Source organism: Megascapheus bottae, chromosome 5 (assembly GCF_031878675.1).
Source record: "Megascapheus bottae isolate mThoBot1 chromosome 5, mThoBot2.hap1, whole genome shotgun sequence".
Classification (NCBI taxonomy): Eukaryota; Metazoa; Chordata; class Mammalia; order Rodentia; family Geomyidae; genus Megascapheus; species Megascapheus bottae.
The window spans coordinates 42,609,014-42,626,536 of NC_143513.1; the positions used below are offsets into that span (position 1 = coordinate 42,609,014).

Consider the following 17,523-nt stretch of genomic DNA (forward strand, 5'->3'; position numbering starts at 1 on the left):
CACAGTAGCCCTTTTCCTCAAAGAAACACAATGAGGTGACAAAGAGAAAATGGTAACTTTTTTTTGTAACTGTGAAGCTGACAGAAAACAGTAAAAGAAGACTCATATTAGTTTACCGTAATGGGGAGCTGGAGTTGGAGTAGGAGCTAGAAAGGATATTAATATAGAGGATTTTAATCAATTAGTAGTGAAAGATACAAGATAGCACAAGAAGACAGACTGTACGTATTTATAAAATTAAGCCTCATGCTTAGCTGTGAAGGACACCATTGACAAAAGGCAGTGATAGTCTAAAAATACAAAAAACTCTTAAGTTCTAAAGTATGCATCTTCCCTAATTTTCTTATAAAAATTTCAATAATATACACACCTACCATTTTATCCCAGTCCAAATGGAACACATTTACACTGAAGTGATCACCTCAAAGGTGTCTTTTAAAAAGAAGAACAAGTTGGGATCGACTCATTCATGTTATAATGATGAAACTATGACAAATAACTTAACATTAACAAACGATCTTTTCTACCCCTTCCAGGAAAGCTGGTTGGTTATATCTGCTCAGCTTCTTACCGACAACGCTGAGCACAGCACTGGCAGAAACCTTGTCCAGAGTGGTGTTGGCCACACATGTGTAGGTCCCACCATCTCCATCATCCACATCTGCAACCACCAAGTGGTCCTTGTCAACCGTGAACCTGTGGATGCCGACACAGAGCAGCTGAGATGGACATCCAACCACAGTCCACGAAAGCCCCACCGACTCGAAGATCAGTGAACGTGACACAGGAGAAAGGTGGCAAACCTCATCAAATTCAGCAAGATAGAGTACACATACTACTAGGTGATGAGTTTCACTTTAACCATGGTTAAAGCTGGAGAGCAGTTAGAATGAATTAGAATCTTAGGTGAGTAGGGATAGTGAATACAATTTAAAAAAGAAAACCCAGATGCATGGATTCCTTGGAATTTCCATTTTTTTATTTTATTGATATGTTTACTATTTTAATTGTACAAATTTAGTGGGTATAGTATTATAACTGGATATATAAACACAGTGTGATATTGATGATCTTAGGTTATTTACATCTTAAGAGGTGTTTAATTCTTTTTATATTAATAAGTAAAAATAATGTATTTTTATAAGGAATGGTGTGATATTATATGTACACATTTCATATGTGGATGTTAAAATTTGTTGGCCAGAATTCTTTGAAACTTTCTCCACCCTCACCCCATAAATGTATACAATGACTTTAGATCAATTTAGGAGGTATTTTAAAATTAGTAAAAGTTTCCACATATATCCTGAGGTAAACAGAAGGTAACTCCATAATTAATCTCACTACTCAGGTTTCTGATGTTAACAAATGTTGAAAACCACTCATTCTGTTCAATGTCTATTAAAGTATCGATTTTGGATTTTTTGATTGTATTTTATTGTTGGGGTGATGTATAGAGGGGTTATAGTTATATTTGTCCGGTATTGGGTGCATTACTTCTTGAACCTTGATACCCCTTCCCCTTTTATTTTGGAATATTTTTTTTACTTACAGAAATTCTGCCACAGGAGAAAGAAAATGCAGTGAACGGTATTGATTTCCACTAAGAGTTTTTTGTGGGCATGAAAAAAATTGCTTGATGGGTCAAAAGTCAAGAGGATTCAACTTTGTGCTCACACACTTGTTTGAGTGTGTGTGTACACTCGCACATATGTGTGCAAGTCATGGGGCTTGAATTCAGGGTCTGGATTCTGTCCCTGAGATTATGTGCCCAAGGATAGTGCTCTGCCACTTAAACCACAGTTCTACTTGCAAGTTTTTGGTGGTTATTTGGCGATATGATCAGTCTGACTTTCAACACCAATCCTTAGATCTCAACCTCCTGAATAGTTAGAGTTACAGGCAGGTATCACTAGTGCTTGCTTTCAATTTGGTTTTATTACGCTGCACAAATATCATGAGACTTAATCTTAACAAACAAGCTGGATGTAGCAGGTGTACCTGTCATTCAAACTATACAGGAGATGCAAATAGGAGGATTGCAGTCAAGCCTGGCCCAAGTAAAAACATAAGCTCTTATCTGAAAAATAAGTAAAGCAAAAGGGCATGAGTGCCAAGTGCCAGGAAGGCACTGAGTTTCAACCTCAGTACAAAAAAACAAAGCTAACTGACGTGTTGAACTAGGTGGGAACTTCTGGGTGCATTAGAAGGGAAGAGAGACCAGAAAGTTCCCTTTTTTTCAGTTAACCTACTTTAAAAATTGTATTTTATTGTCGGGGTAATGTATAGAGGGGTTACAGTTACATTTTTCAGGAAGGAGGTGCATTACTTCTCGAACATTGATATCCCTTCTCGTGCTTTTGTCCTCCTTCTTTTCCCCCACCTCCCAATCATTTTGTTTTCCCCCTTCCCTATTTTAAACATATGTGTGTGTGTGTGTGTGTGTGTGTGTGTGTGTGTGTGTGTGTGTGTGTGTGTGTACAATATACCAGGTAACAAAGTCAGATACAGTAACCATATGAGATTAACCATATGGGGGAAAAAAGAGAAAGAGAAATATCTTCACATAGTATATTAAGGACATCAGTCACAAAGATAAACCTCTTGGGGCACTGAAAAACAAGCCACAAGACACAAAACCACAGCATGGTTTCCTCCAGGTCATAGTGCTCCTTGTAGCAGAGGCAGTGCTGGAGGGGATTGTGATGTCTCAAGTCATATATCTAGCTCAATAGTTAGCATGTTTCCTATGCCAAATCTAGGGCCTTCCTCTTCTTCCTTCAAAGCCAAACTATTATAACATGTTGAGGCTCTTTAAAATGTTTTAGTTTGTACTTCTTCCATAGACAGCAAGTAATGTGAAAAGAAAACTCATTATCCAAGTAAAAAAATACAGTCTTTTGAAGTGCTGGACAGGACTTAGGTGCACTCTGATAATTAAAGAGATTGTATTTCTTTGTATTTGTAGAATGGGAAGGAACACATCTGGTGAGAGACTTCCCTACTCAAGGAAGGTACAAAACAGTGGGTGTTGTCCAAAGCCTGAAGGTTCATTTCTGCCCCCCACATCCCAAATTACACAGGAGACCAACACACAAAGATGGGCCAACATTCTCAGGGTCTTATTTCAATCACTCAATACCTTTTTAGGTCTGAATAATTCACATCTCTTTATTTTGCAGATAGTAGACTGTGAAACTAAAAACAGCATCATTAAGTCATTACACAATAAGCCTTTGGGGTCGAGAACGGCTCACAGAGAGAATGAAGGAAAAAAGGACAGAAATTGTGTTCAAATACCTTTCATCATTGGGCAGCTCCCCGTTGTCCTTCAGCCACATGACAGTAGGGATTAAGGTGTGATCATGTTTCACTTTGCATTCAAAGGACACAGTGCTCCCCCTTTGCACAGTTGCATATTCAGGCTGTTTAATGATCCTTGTGGGATCTGAAATTTAGAGTTGTTATCCATTGGCAAATCTGGAGAATTTGTTTAGTCACAAAAGACTTGACAACCATTCGCTGTCTCTGCCTTACCTTTGATCTCTAAGTGGACTTCATTTTTGGCCATGCCTAACTTATTCCTTGCAACACAGGTGTAGGTTCCTGTACTATCCTTCTGTGCCACAGGAATCTCCAGAGTTCCATTGTCATGTAAAACATAAATGTCTTCATGAAGAGCCCTTCCTTTAGCTCCTTTAAACCTGCAGAAATAATCACAACGAGAATAAAATGCACTGTAAGTTAAAGTTGAACATGACTTGCTATCTTCAAGGACAACAGGCCCACAGTCTGTGGTAAAGAATCAAATACAAATATGTTTAAAATATATACAAGCACATTGAATGCTTCCTATGACATATGGAATGTAGAATGGTGATGAATATGGTGTGAATTTACTTTAAAGATTAAAGAAACTCAATTATATATTTTTATATAATTTTTATTGTAATTAATAGAAGGGCTACATTATATTCAGCAGATAGAAGGTGCATTATTTCACTAACATTGATACCCTTTCTCATGTTTTGGTCCCCATTTCCCTCCTCCCACCCCTGCCCCTCATCTTGTAGAAATTCAATTAATCAACATAGTTGAACAAAGGAGTTACCGTAAACAAATCAATTTATGAAAACAATGCATCTTGATCAATGTCATCCCTTTCATCATTATCCCTCACTCCTCCAAACCCTTCCCCTCCCTCACTATTCTCAATTTTTTTTACGACATGCACTATGTTTTATGACTGCATTCTCCTGCCTTCCTCACTTCATTTATCTACCCCTCTCTCCTTGCCCCTCACTTTCTTCCCTCTTTTGAGTACTAATTTCTTGGTATTCATTTTGTTGGAGTGTGAGTTAAGCCTTTCTAAGGAATTGCATCATTTGAATTCTTCCCTAAAATACCACATTTCAGTTAATGTATTTGTGTGCACTTGCATATAACCCCAAAGAGTTTACTTACACATTTATAAATTAATTCTAGTTTCCACATATGAGAGAAAACATTCACCCTTTGTCTCTCTGGGCTGGACTCACTTTAATATGACTTTTATAGTGCGACAAAATTTCACTATGAATTTTAACTAAAGGGTATCTAAATAATGTATTATTTGCTATCTTTACTTTCAATACATGTCTAAACATCTATCGAAAGTAGATGCTTCAAATAAGGACTGTTTGCCCACTATCTACATAACTTTGTTGAATAAACCCCACACATGTCACCATACTCATGTGTGAGTGTCTTTTAACATTTGGGCCTGGAATCTTTAATTGCTTTTTTCATATATCAAATGCACATGTAGGCATTATAATTGCACTTCTAAAAGGTTTTTTTCAGCAGGTTCTATGAATTCTAGCACAAATTATATAAAATATGCAGCTTGCTAACTCTACCTGTATCACATATAAGCAAATAAATAAAATCAAGGACAAAAACTATATTATTTTAATGAATGCAGATAAAGCCTGACAACATTTAGCATATATTTATAATAAAAGCTCTGAAGAAACTAGGATCAGAAATAATAGATCACATTATAATAAAGGTTATCTATACTAAAACCTATGGCATTATTATACTACATGGAAAAACACGAAAACTATTTCCTCTGTTCAAAATCAGGAAAAAGATGAAGATTTTTATTCTTTCCATTCTTATTCAATATAGTTCTCAAATGCCTAGACACAGCAATAAAGCAAGAAATGGAGTAAAAGGGATTCCATAGAAAAAGAAATCAAACTAGACCTATTTATAGACAATACAATTCTAGACTAAAAATTCCCTGAAAATTCCACCCATATCTTCTACATATGATACATACTTTCAGGAATGTAGTCATATATAAAATCAATATGTAAAACCCAGCAGCTTTTCCATACACAAGGGACAGACTAGGAAAGAAATTTTGAAACCAATCCCATTCACAATATCTTATAAAAATATACCCAGGAATTAATTCAGCTAAGGAAACAAAGGATCTCTACAATAAAAACTACAAATCAAGAACAAATTGAAGAAGATACTAGAACAAGGAAAGACTTCCCAAGTATTAGCAGAATCAATACTGCAAAAATGGCTATATTCCAAAAAACAACAAAAAACCCCCAAAACCTCAAGCACTCTATATTCAATGCATTCTCCAGGACAATTACAATGAAATTATTCAGAGGCAGAAAAGTTAATCCTAACATTCATATGGAGGTACAAAATATCTTGAATAGCCAAAGCAAAAGGAGCAACTTTGTAAGTATCACAATGATTGACTTCCAACTTTACTAACATGGTACTAGTACAAAATCATACACATAGACCAAAGGAACACAACAGAAGATGTGGAAATAAGTACACAGAGCTAGAGCCAGCTGATTTTTGACAAATATGCCAAAACTGTTGGAGAAAAGATACCCTCGTCTCTTCAACAAATGGTGTTAAGCAACAGGATATTCATATACAGAAAACCTAAAACCAGATCTCTGTCTCTCACCCTCCTATACTAATATCTACTCAAACTAGATCAAAGACATTAATGTCACGCTTGAAACTTTGAATATACTATAGGAAAATGTAGGGAAAACAGTGGAACATAAAGACATAGTCAATAACTTCTTGAATAGAACTCAAATAGCTTAGAACATAAGAGCAAGAATTGACAATGCGTTTGTAGCAAATTAAATTTTGTTCAAAGCAATGTAAATAGTCACTATACTGGACTGTAAAGACAGCCTACAGAATGGGAGAAAATTACTGCTAGCTACACATCTAACATCGGTTCATATATAAAGTACCCGAGGAACCCAAAAAACTAAACTCCTAAAGAATCAAAAACCTAGTTGATAAGTGGGAAAATAAACTGAACAGACAATGATGAAAGGAAGAATAAATGGTCAATTAATGTGTGAAGAAATGTATTAATTCCTTGCCCATGAAGGGAATCAAAATGATATCAAGATTCCATTTTACTATAGTCAGAACAGCCACAATTAACAAATGTTGGCAAGGATGAAGGGAAAAAAGAACCTTATACACTGTTGGGGGAGAAATAAACTAGTTCAGCCACCAAAACTAAGAAAACCTCAAGAATCTAAAAAGTAAAATGACCATTTATCCAGCAATGCCATTGTTGGGTATATACGCTTGGAACAATAGAAACAATGGCACACCTATGTTTATTGTAGCACTAGTCACAATATCCAAATTATGCAAGTCATCTAGATGCAATACAACTGATGAATAATAGCTAAAGAAAATGTATGTATGTGTATAATATATGCACATACATAAATGTACAAATATGATTGTATAGTCTATAATATATATGTACATATATTATATACATATACACACATATATAATGGAGTAGTATATCTATAGATGTACTGGAGTAGTCTTTTCAGACATAAAGAAGAATGGAATTATGACATTTGCAGGAAAATGGATGGATTTAGAGATGATCCTGTTAAACAAAATCTGCTCTGAAAGTTCAAAAAGAACCTTCAAGGCTCTTAAAAATTATATTATTGAAAGTAAAAATAGAACATATTCAGGGTTGAAAGAAAAACATGAATGTCAGGTGGCAGAAGTAAAAAGAGACAAAAATAGGTCAAAGCTCTTCTTCCCCTCCTCCTCCTCCCCCCTCCTCCTCCTCATTCCTCCTCCTCATTCCTCCTCTCCTCCTCCTCTTCCCCCCTCCTTCTTCTTCTTCTTCTTCTTCTTCTTCTTCTTCTTCTTCTTCTTCTTCTTCTTCTTCTTCTTCTTCTTCTTCTTCTTCTTCTTCTTCTTTTTCTTCTATTTTCACCAGTCTCTTCTTCCCCCCCCTCCTCCTCCTCCTCCTCTTCCTCCCCCCCCCTCCTCCTCCTCCTTCTTCTATTATTTTCACCAGTCCTAGGGCTTGAACTTAGGGCCAGGGCTCTGTCCTTGGACACTTTTTGCTCAAGGCTAGTGCTCTGCCACTTGAGCCATAGCACCACTTCTGGCTTTTTCTATGTATGTAGTACCAAGGAATTGAACCCGGGGTGTCATACATGCTAGGCAAGCACTCTACCACTAGGCCCTGCTCCTGCCCCAGATTATTATTTTAATGTTAATCTTGACCCCTTTTCTAGGAATCCTGCACAATCGTGGGTGTTTCTTTTCTCTATGATTAAGATGGGGACCTAAAGAAATTTCCTTGAATCTTAGACCTTGTTTTCATTTTCATCTCAGTGGCAGAAGCCCAGCACAGTGCCTGGGACTTTGCAACCCATCAACAGATGACTGTTTCCATTGTCCCCAGTGATCTCACTCATTCTCACATGTTGACTATTCTAGCTTTGTTTCTTCTGGCTCTTACAGAGCAAGCAAGGTAGCAGCAGCAGAAAACTTGAACCAAAGAAGTGAGATTGTCTGAAATGGGGAGGAAGAGGACACAAGAGAACTTGACTGGGTTCAAGTCAACCTATACAGTGGGGAAGGTACTTAAAGGGAAACACTGGTGAAAACAAATTCTGTTTCCTAACTTGTCGAATGTCACCTCTACCCCTCATGCTATTTTATTATCAAGGAAACATCTCCTCACCAAATGGTCCCTGTAGTCACTGTTCATAAAGTCCCAGGTAATGTCCATGACACTATAAAATATAGTCTTAAACTGAAAAACAATCATTTACATAAGCTTTGTGATGGATGGATTCTGTTCCTAAGACAGATTATACATATGGACGTACTTAGCACACTGCAGGTATTGTATAAGTATCGGAATGAATGAGTTCATTCCTCATACGATGAGCTGTACACTATTTCTCCTCTTCTCTTTAATAAGAATGAAACACAAAAGTGGAGAAAGAAGCATTAAGCAAACATTAGTACTAAAATACAAATGAGGCCATTACTTACCACTCAATAGTAGGCAGAGGAGACCCAAAGAAGGCACAGTCTAGCAAAGCAGGCCTGTTTGCAATGACCTGGTAGAGTGTATTTGCAGATGTAAGGATTCGTGGTGGCTCAGCTACAATATTTTAGAAGGTATAGTAAATATTAGAACACAATTCAGCCTTACAGCATCTTCATTGCACTTTGTGCTAAGAGCATTAAAGTTGATGGAAAAGCATAACCAACACATCTCTTCCCTCTGGGTCCCCATCGGATATGATATTACCAATGATTCAAAATAGGAAAAACACAAGTTTCTTCCCTTTATTTCATGCTCAGTGAGTTACTATGACATTCTTTAATTGCTGGTTGGCTTATCCTTGTTGTCTATGAAATAGTGATTCTCTTGCAGGCAGTGTGACTTTATCATTTTTATCCCTAGCATAGGGTCTACTCAGTCAAAGGCAATGGACATGTGCATTTTGAGGAATGATGCCCCACTGTCACCCCAATGGGTGGAGATGAATGGCACAGAGCTTGGAAGAGGGCAGGAAAAAGTAGGGTGATGAGTGTGGTGACTGAAAAATACAGGGGACTGGACAGCTTCTTCAGCCAAGAAAATGACAGAGTGAAGATACAACCTATAGAAATGGAAGAAGATATTTACATGCAATATACCCTACAGAGGATCAGTATCCAAAATATAAAAGGAACCCAACAATTCAATAGTATTTAGAAACAAATAATCTGTATTTTTTAAAATGGGAAAAAGACTGAAATATACATTTCTCAAAAGAAGACATATTAAATGGTCAGCAGGCATATATAAAAAGTTCGATATCATGAATACAAGATTAAAGAAAACTAACTTTAATCACAATGACCTGTCTGCTGATATTGGAAGGGCTAAAGAAAACACATATTATCTTTCAGCCTTAAAGAAAGAAATAGATTCTGACTTGGATGCAACTGGATGCTATACCGTAAAATGAAACAAGACAGAGTTTACTCTTAGGCAGATTCATTAAAAATTGAATAGAAGAGAGTGATAGAAAGACACAGAAGTAAAAACCATTTTTATACCACTAGTATCCTAAATGCTCAGTTTTTCATGTGATTAATGACCTTCAAATACAAAGAGAAAATACCAATTATGATTAGTTTCCTGGGTCAATTTCACTTAAAAAAGAGACATACTAATTCTAAAGTGGTACAGTATAATTTCTGATTCCATGAGAACAATTCTCACACAAATTTTAACCAATATGTTTTTGATAGCTATGCCCACAAAAAGAAACATAGTGTTCACAAAAGGCAACCATTTCAGAATGTGCTCGTGTATGCCATAATTTTCTGAGCATATTTTGCAGTTAGGAAAAGGAACATTTGTGATCTGGGTAAAGCAAAAGGATGTGATTCATGTTTATTTTTTTAAAATCACAATTGTGAAATTGTTATTAAATTGCTCAGTGTCTAGGGACAAAGATTGGAAATATTCAATTTCTAATAGCAGACAAATACCATTTTACTTTTGAGTAGTTTAATACTTGGTCTCTCCATCTGAGAATGGAGCAATTTAATGATCTGATTACTCCTATAATGAAGAATTAGCCATTATAAACAAGAACACTGTTATGGAAGAACATTAAGGCTAGAATATCATACCTTCCAGGGCATGGCTTGTAACTTTCCCACCTACAATATATCCTTTATAAGTTATAATCATGTGCCTTGCAAGTAGTAGAGGCTCAACATATGTTTGCTGAGTGAGAAAATATCAACAGACATTAATTTGTCATAACTGCAATAAAAGGAAGCTTACCGAGCACATTTACAAATGCATTCGCCAGTAAATACCCATATTCATTAGAGGCATTGCACTGATAAACTGCGCTTGATCTTTCTTGAACATTTGAGAAAATAATGGTGTCACCATCTATTTTTCTGCTGGGGTCATCTGGAGTAACTGTTTGGGTTTAAACATAAAAAAATGTTCATCTTTCAACATGTAAATGTATATATCTACATTGTAAGCATTGGATAGAAATGCAGACTGAACAATATACATAGTAACAGGGCTAGAATCCAGGCAGAAAACACCTCAATTTGTGTGTGTGTGTGTGAGCACTGGTGCTCAGCTCCATAGTACTTTTGTCCTCAGAGTATAGTTATTTATTAACATGTGTTTATGCTTAATGTTCATTTAGCGCTAACTGGTTTTTCTATAATACTATTATTTTGAGAGAGGTAAACAAGGAAGCATAAGTATAGGTAAAAAAATTCACAAATTCACAGGAAAAACTATCTTGTTGAAAAGGAGGCTGGTTATTGATGAGAAAAGTTAATTAATAAAAGAAGAAAGCAGCAGATATTTAAAAAATACAGAAACACTAGCTCATCCAAACCTTTTTTTGTTGTTGTTGTTTCGTTTTGTTCTGTTTGTTTTTAATAGTCTTGGAGTTTGACCTCAGAGTCTCATGCATGTTAGGCAAACTCTCTATGATTGGAATTATTCTGTAAGTTCTTTTTATTTATTTATTTTTTGCCAGTCGTTGGGTTGGAACTCAGTAGTTTATTAAAGGTAAAAGCATCACAGACTTCTTTGCTTGCGCTAGCTTTGAATTGGAAGATCTCAGCCTCCTGAGTAGCTAGGCATGAGTCACTGGTGCCTGGCTAATCAATTTTTATTTTTGAGACAGACCTAAATTGTGATCCCCCTATTTGTGCTTCCCCTGCACTGTTAGGGTGGCAGTGAGCATCAATGCTTCCAAACATTGGTTGAGCTGGAATCTCATGAACTTTTCTTGCCTGAGTTGGCCTTGAATTGCAATTCCTGTATCTCTGCTTCCCAAGCAGCTAAGATTACAGGACTGAGTCACCACACCTGGCCCAAACCTGTCCATTTTAAGAACAGTTCTTGAAATAAACAGATGAATAGGTAAGTGCATAAATAAGTATTGGAATGGTAATTAAATGCCAAAACCATTACTTGCTTTGGAAATCCCTGAGGCTAAAGTAGAAATCAATTGAGTAAAATGTTTGTTAAAGACATCTTTTTCAAATAAATCCCTTAAATATTTAAAAAATGTTAAGCCCAGGATTGATCCTTACTGAGGAGGGATAAAACTGATAGGTAATAAAATATGAGGATTTAGTCCCAGGCATGCCAACCATTTGGAAGTATTGTGCTGTTACAGATGTGTTACAGCTTGTGTGTGTGTGTGTGTGTGTGTGTGTGTGTGTGTGTGTGTGTGTGTGTAAATGCTAGATGCTAGTTTATGACCTTACATTGCTTTAAAAGTACACTCTCCATTATGTAAAAACTGAACTACCCAACTCAAATGAGAGTAGGGAAGTGTAGGGGGAAATAGAGGAGAATGAGGGAAGGGATGACAGTTATCAAGAAACACTGCACTCATAACCAGATTGATAGAATTGGAATCTCTTTGCACAATTATTTTTTGAAAAGTATACTTCCTCAGAATGCTGACTAAAATGAAAATTGAACAGATGCACCTCTTTTTTTGCACCTATACTCTTGGTAATTTGAGCTAGCTAAGGTGACTTTAGTTCCAGTACAAACATCATTTCCTTTCTTTTGGTGATAGGAAAAGAGTATACATCTAAAACATATTTACCACTGCATTGAGACTATTTTATCACTCTGAAAAAAACGTATTTCATTCATCTGTGGTATATTAACTCACTGTAATAAAAGTAAACCAAACTGGTCATCCTTGTTTTATTGCAAGTACTTAAAATATTGTGCTTTTGCATCCAGCAATAGTTTTCTATTGTTGATATAACAATTTACTACAAACTTAGTGATTTAAAAATAACATAAATTTACTACTATTCAGTTCTTTTTGTCAGTCCTGGGGCTTGAACTCAGTGCCCGGGCACTGTCTTTGGGCTTTTTCAAGGCTATCACTCTACCACTTGAACCATAGCACCACTTCTGGCTTTTTCTGTGTATGTGGTACTAAGGAATTGAGCCCAGAGCTTAGGGTACCAGCAGTTCCTGGGTTTGTTTGCATCTCTTTAGTAAGTACTTAAGAAAAATGTCAGCTTAGATTCATGGAGAGGGACATGCTAATTCATTTCTTGAGCCTAAAGCATAGTTTGTTTTATTCCTAAATATCTTGTTAAAAATAAATATTGTGGATTGCTCTGTTTAACACACATAAGAAAAATACAGTCAGATGTTATTCAGGCAATGATTATCTTTCCCAAATAGTTGATGCCAAAGAAACAATTCAACTCTGAGCAACAGAAATGCTTTATGTTTGTGATGGATAAATCTCTAGTTGACTAAATTATCCTTCTGCCTTTCTGGAGCTGCTACTTCTATAACCATGGCCACTGAATTATTTAAATCATTTTTTAAATTAAAGACACATAGCAGCACTGGATATGTGGCTTAAATGATAGAGCATCAGGCTTGAGCAAGTAAACTGCGCATGAGGCTGAGTTCAAACCCAGATGCTATCCTAACAACAGCAAAACAAATCCAGCATTAAGTTGACTATGGTCACCACTAATAAGTAGCATTGTGGTAGTACTGAACGTAGTCACATTCTTATGTAACAGATTCTGTCATGCAAGAACTGGACCATGGGCTGCCCTGATCTATACAACATTCTCAAGTCCCCTGCTACAACTATTGGCTGCAGGGTGACAGTTCTGCCCGCAACTATCTCTTAATATGAAATCTATAGGAAATTATGATTTCAATGTTCTTTCTTTTGGGCAAATTTGAAAAATTTACAAGTAGGAACAGCAGACATTAGCTAAGAAACCCATCCAAAATATCTCCAAACACCCTATCACTAGCTGAGCAAACTGGAATCTCTAAGATGATTTCATAAATTAGCTATTGGTTATGATTAGAATGTTGAGGAAATACTTTCACAAGAACAGCTATCATACCTCTTCAGAAATGAAGGCATTTAATCAGCACATGAGAAGTAGCTCCTATGTGGGAGTTTTTATAGTCATTGGAAGCTAAGATGTTGTTCTAAACTTTGTGATGCGACTTAGAAATATTCTTTCCTGCAACATCTGCAAGACATTGGTAGGGAGTGTGACATGTGTCTTACTAAGCTAAAACCAAGTACCATCTGAGTAAATTTACTTTCTGTAGAAAAATTCGGAGGAGAATTTATTTCTACCTTCTGCTTTCCCCATTCTTGAGCCTATGTGTCTTCTTCCATCACCATAGCCATTAATGTAGCACTCTTTTAGTCATTCTTCTATAGTCCTATTTCTTTCTGACCCTAGACAGGCAGTCAAATATACCACTTCTGAGGGCTTAAGTGATTAAAGTGGGTCTGAACCAGATAACTCAGAATAATCTCCAGGTCTCAAAGCTCTTAACCTTAATCACTTATGCTAAGTCCCTTTGGTCACATAAGGCAACACGAGAGACTGCTGTCTGCCAATCACAAATTCTATTACATTTACTACCTGAAAATCTTACAGATAACTTTACCCTGGCTTTGGATTCTACTTTCACATTCTTCCAGACACTGCCAGGCACATTGTGATCATAGTGTTCTCTTCCAGTCACTGGCTATTACAGACGTGTTATTTCTGACATCTACAGATTGCTTTTTTTTAAAAGTGGTATTATGGAGTAAATGTCATATTCAATGCAAGCTTTTTTTCTGTCTCAAGGAAGACGTTATGCAACCTGGACAGTCTTAAGGAGGGAGAAGACAAGCTCTAGAAATCACAGGGATTCCTTCCAGTTTTGTAAAACACTGGGTTCCAGGTCTGAAACATGTATTCCCAAATCAGTATCATATTTTGCTGAGGTAATCCAAGTCTTGCTTCTCCCTCACCTTAATCCTACTTCTTCTTTTATAGTACCTTTGTGTAGCTGGCAAGCTAGAGCCTGCTGAGGCAGAAGAAGCAGTCAGCAACTTGTCTACAAATGTCTGTTGGTATGTGCCCTGAATGCATCTCTGTTGTTTGGCACAGATGAATCTCAGGCACCTGGCTCTTTGGAACCAACAGAGTGTTTTCCCAACCCTCTACTCCTGAAGTCTACCTGTGTGGTCTACCCACAATTTCTGCATCCTCTGGTGTGGCAGGTGTTGCCAATAATTCAGCTCATACCCCCAACCAACTTCTGGGGCCTGCACTGGGCACTATTCTTAATGTGAACCCAACACCACTGCGCAGTGGGCCAGAATTCCCTCTTGGTCCTAGCTTTTCCCTCTTTGCATCTCTGCCACCCTCTCTGCATTGTCTAGTTTGCTGGATGTGTATTTAAGATGCATAACTTAGCAAAGTACAACTGAGAAGTGAGCACCAGTCCCTTTTTTCCAAGAAGGTCTTCAAATTTCAAAGGCAATTTTGTGACGGCTTTCTTTTAAATTCAGGTAACTACGAAAGAGGATGGAAAAACGAAAGACACGTTTCCTCAAACCCCTACTGGAGTTTTTTTTTTCCTTCCTCACTTACTTTCTATTTTGGATTAGGGTAGCTCTACAGTACAGAAACATGTTCCCCTTGAATTCTGCTGTCTTAAGACTTAGTATCCACTCAGAGGTTACTCAGCAGAAGGTGTGTGTGCACCAGCTTCCAAGAGTAAGTGTGAGGACAGCTATGCCTGGGCAGTGTCATTGCATAGAAAGCAGTGAGGGGGACCCTGCTGCCCATCACCTTTCATCAAAGGTTGTCTACATAGTCATCCACACACTTCTGGCTTGGTCCCCTTCAATGACATTGGCATGGACATATAGTACCTACTCCCAGCGCTGCAGTGGCAGCCTGGCAGGATGGGCTACTTGCTGTGCTGCCATTTCTGTAATATCCCCAGTGGTCCACCAGACTGACTGCTGTGAGGCAAATCAGAGACCTTGTACACCAGATCTGCAATGGCTGTAGAATTCCCATCATAAATGCTACATCTCCTTTTATCTGTACCAAGAATACTTTTGGAGATGGAAGAAGATGTACTGATTTGGCATCTGATTTAAGAGATTTTGTCCCAACTCTTTCTGGTCTTAACTTAGTTGAATGACCTGAAGTTACAGTAAAATGATGTACCTTATCTCCTTGGGACCTCTGTCATCTCCAAAAGTAAACCTTTCGCAATTGATATCCCCACTAATTTTGTTGTAAAGGGGAGTGTCTGAGTGCATTTTTTTCTTTTTTATTGCGATCTCATGCTCTTGCTTAATTTTTTTTCCTGCTCAATTCTTGGTGCTCCATCACTTGAGATATGCCTCTGTGTCCAGACTTTTGCTGATTAAATGGGGATAAGAGTCTTGAGAATTTGACTGTCCAAGCTGACATGGAGCTGTATTCCTCAGATCTCAGCCTCCCAAGAGGATATCGATGCATTTTTAAAGCTCTTAATAACTCTAGAATATGAAGTTCCCTCACAAGTGCTATGATTCAAGTGCTTGTGTTCTTCTAAAATTCCTATGTTGAAACCCCATTCTCTAGATAGTAAGATATGGGGCCTCTGACTGATGATGAGTCTACAAGTATGGCTCTACTCTCATGATAACTCTCATCGATAACCTTCCCTGAGACTTCTTCCTGCACTGCATGACCATGCAGAAGAAGATAAAACCTCTTCCCAACACCAGAAAACAATCCTGTGGATGCCTTCATCTTAGTCTTTCCAACATCCAGAACAAGAGTCATAAAATTCCTGTTGTTCATAGATTACCCAGTCTGAGGTACTTCATTATAGCAGCAGGAACAGATTAAGATAGCTACTTTGGAAGGCTGATAAATCGGGAAGAAAGATAGGCCTCAATATTTAATTTCCCAGCTGTGTCTCAATTTTCCCTGCTTAGGGTTGCATTCTGACTGCAGAGCTTGACATGGTTATCTCTTCCACCTCCCTTATTTCCCATCCCCTCCACATTGACAGGCTATGTGGAGGTTCTCTCCTGCTTGTCTATTTTGCTGAGTCTAAATCTCAGGAGTACATTCAACCTTCCCTAAATCACAAAGAACCCTCTGGGCTGCAAAAATCCACATTGCAGAATTGCTGAGTATGCTCCATCACTTGCTGTTATTCTGTATGTGTCCTAAAAAAATAAAAATAAAAAAAAACAAGCTGGGCTTGGTAGGTCACACATGTACTCTTCGCTACTCAGGATCACTTATTCTCTCAGTTGTTTTTTTTTTGGCAGTCCTAGGGCTTGAATTCAGGGACTGAGCATTGTCTTTGGGCTTTCTCAAGGCTAGAGCTCTACTCCTTGAGCCACAGCACCACTTCTGGTGGTTTTTTTGTTTGTTTGTTTGTTTTGCTTTGTTTTGTCTTGTTTTGTTTTTCTATGTATGTGGTATTGAGGAAATCAGACCTGGGTCTGTGTACATGCTAAGCAAGCACTCTACCACTAGGCCAAACTCGTGGCCCCTCTCAGTTGTTTTTTAAATACTGTACTCATAATCTCCTGAGAGAGGCAGAAGCTTCTTGAAACACAATCACATCTGCAGCTTTTCTCTGATTCTGATTATGCTTAAATTTGAGAGAAGACATAATTACATCTTACTTACTGCCCTCTTAGACAATTTTCTCCCAGGAACATATTTCCTTTCACAGAAAAACAGGCTACCTGACCCAAAGCATCTGACCCAGATGTTTATTATTCTGGTCATGAAAGAAAATATGTGCCATAAACTCCCAGTTAGGACTCCTGCTGGCAAATAATCACGCGACAGTGTATAAATGGTCAGCGTAAACCTGCAGGTGTTTTACTTTGGAGGAGAAACAGGTTCTTGCATATGTTTAGTCTGTGGGCCATTTTCTTCCCCATCCTCGGGGAAAAGTCCTTTTCAGGAAAAGTCAGTGCAATGGACCACTTGGTTACATGGAAACTGAATGGTTCATTGGTTCATTGACTGTGGTCTGGACAGAGTCAGGAATCAGGTTGTTCTTATCCTAAACCTGAAGGTTGTTTTCGTTATGAGTAAAAGACATCTTTTCATGTGATAATGGCAGTGATTTGGAGGTGAGTGTGAAGCTGCCCTTGAAGTAGATACTTCAATTTTCTTTCTGTGTCTATGAGACCTCAAGAAGGTGAAACTGTTCAAAGACACCTGTGGGGAGGAGGTGGGAGAGCAGGGCAAAGAAGATGACAGCTGGTAGTGGTGAACTCTCTGTTCATGGCCATGGCTTAGAAGTAAGGCATAATAAGGTAC

The 17,523-nt window shown here is 37.7% G+C and overlaps 1 protein-coding gene across 21 annotated transcripts in view; it reads right to left on the reverse strand.

The window, feature by feature from the left end:
• Nrcam (neuronal cell adhesion molecule) overlaps positions 1 to 17,523 on the reverse strand; it is a 266,290-nt gene that overhangs the window by 41,786 nt on the left and 206,981 nt on the right. For 16 of the 21 annotated variants that reach the window (XM_090333010.1, XM_090333013.1, XM_090333011.1 and 13 more), the window contains 6 exons: positions 10,175 to 10,318; positions 8,377 to 8,488; positions 3,538 to 3,704; positions 3,301 to 3,448; positions 572 to 696; positions 117 to 146 (listed from right to left, as the gene is read on the reverse strand). In XM_090333010.1, coding sequence (XP_090189136.1) covers positions 117 to 146; positions 572 to 696; positions 3,301 to 3,448; positions 3,538 to 3,704; positions 8,377 to 8,488; positions 10,175 to 10,318 — 726 coding nt within the window. The remainder of the gene's footprint in view (positions 1 to 116; positions 147 to 571; positions 697 to 3,300; positions 3,449 to 3,537; positions 3,705 to 8,376; positions 8,489 to 10,174; positions 10,319 to 17,523) is intronic. The other 5 variants (XM_090333018.1, XM_090333016.1, XM_090333014.1 and 2 more) reach the window with 1 other exon arrangement.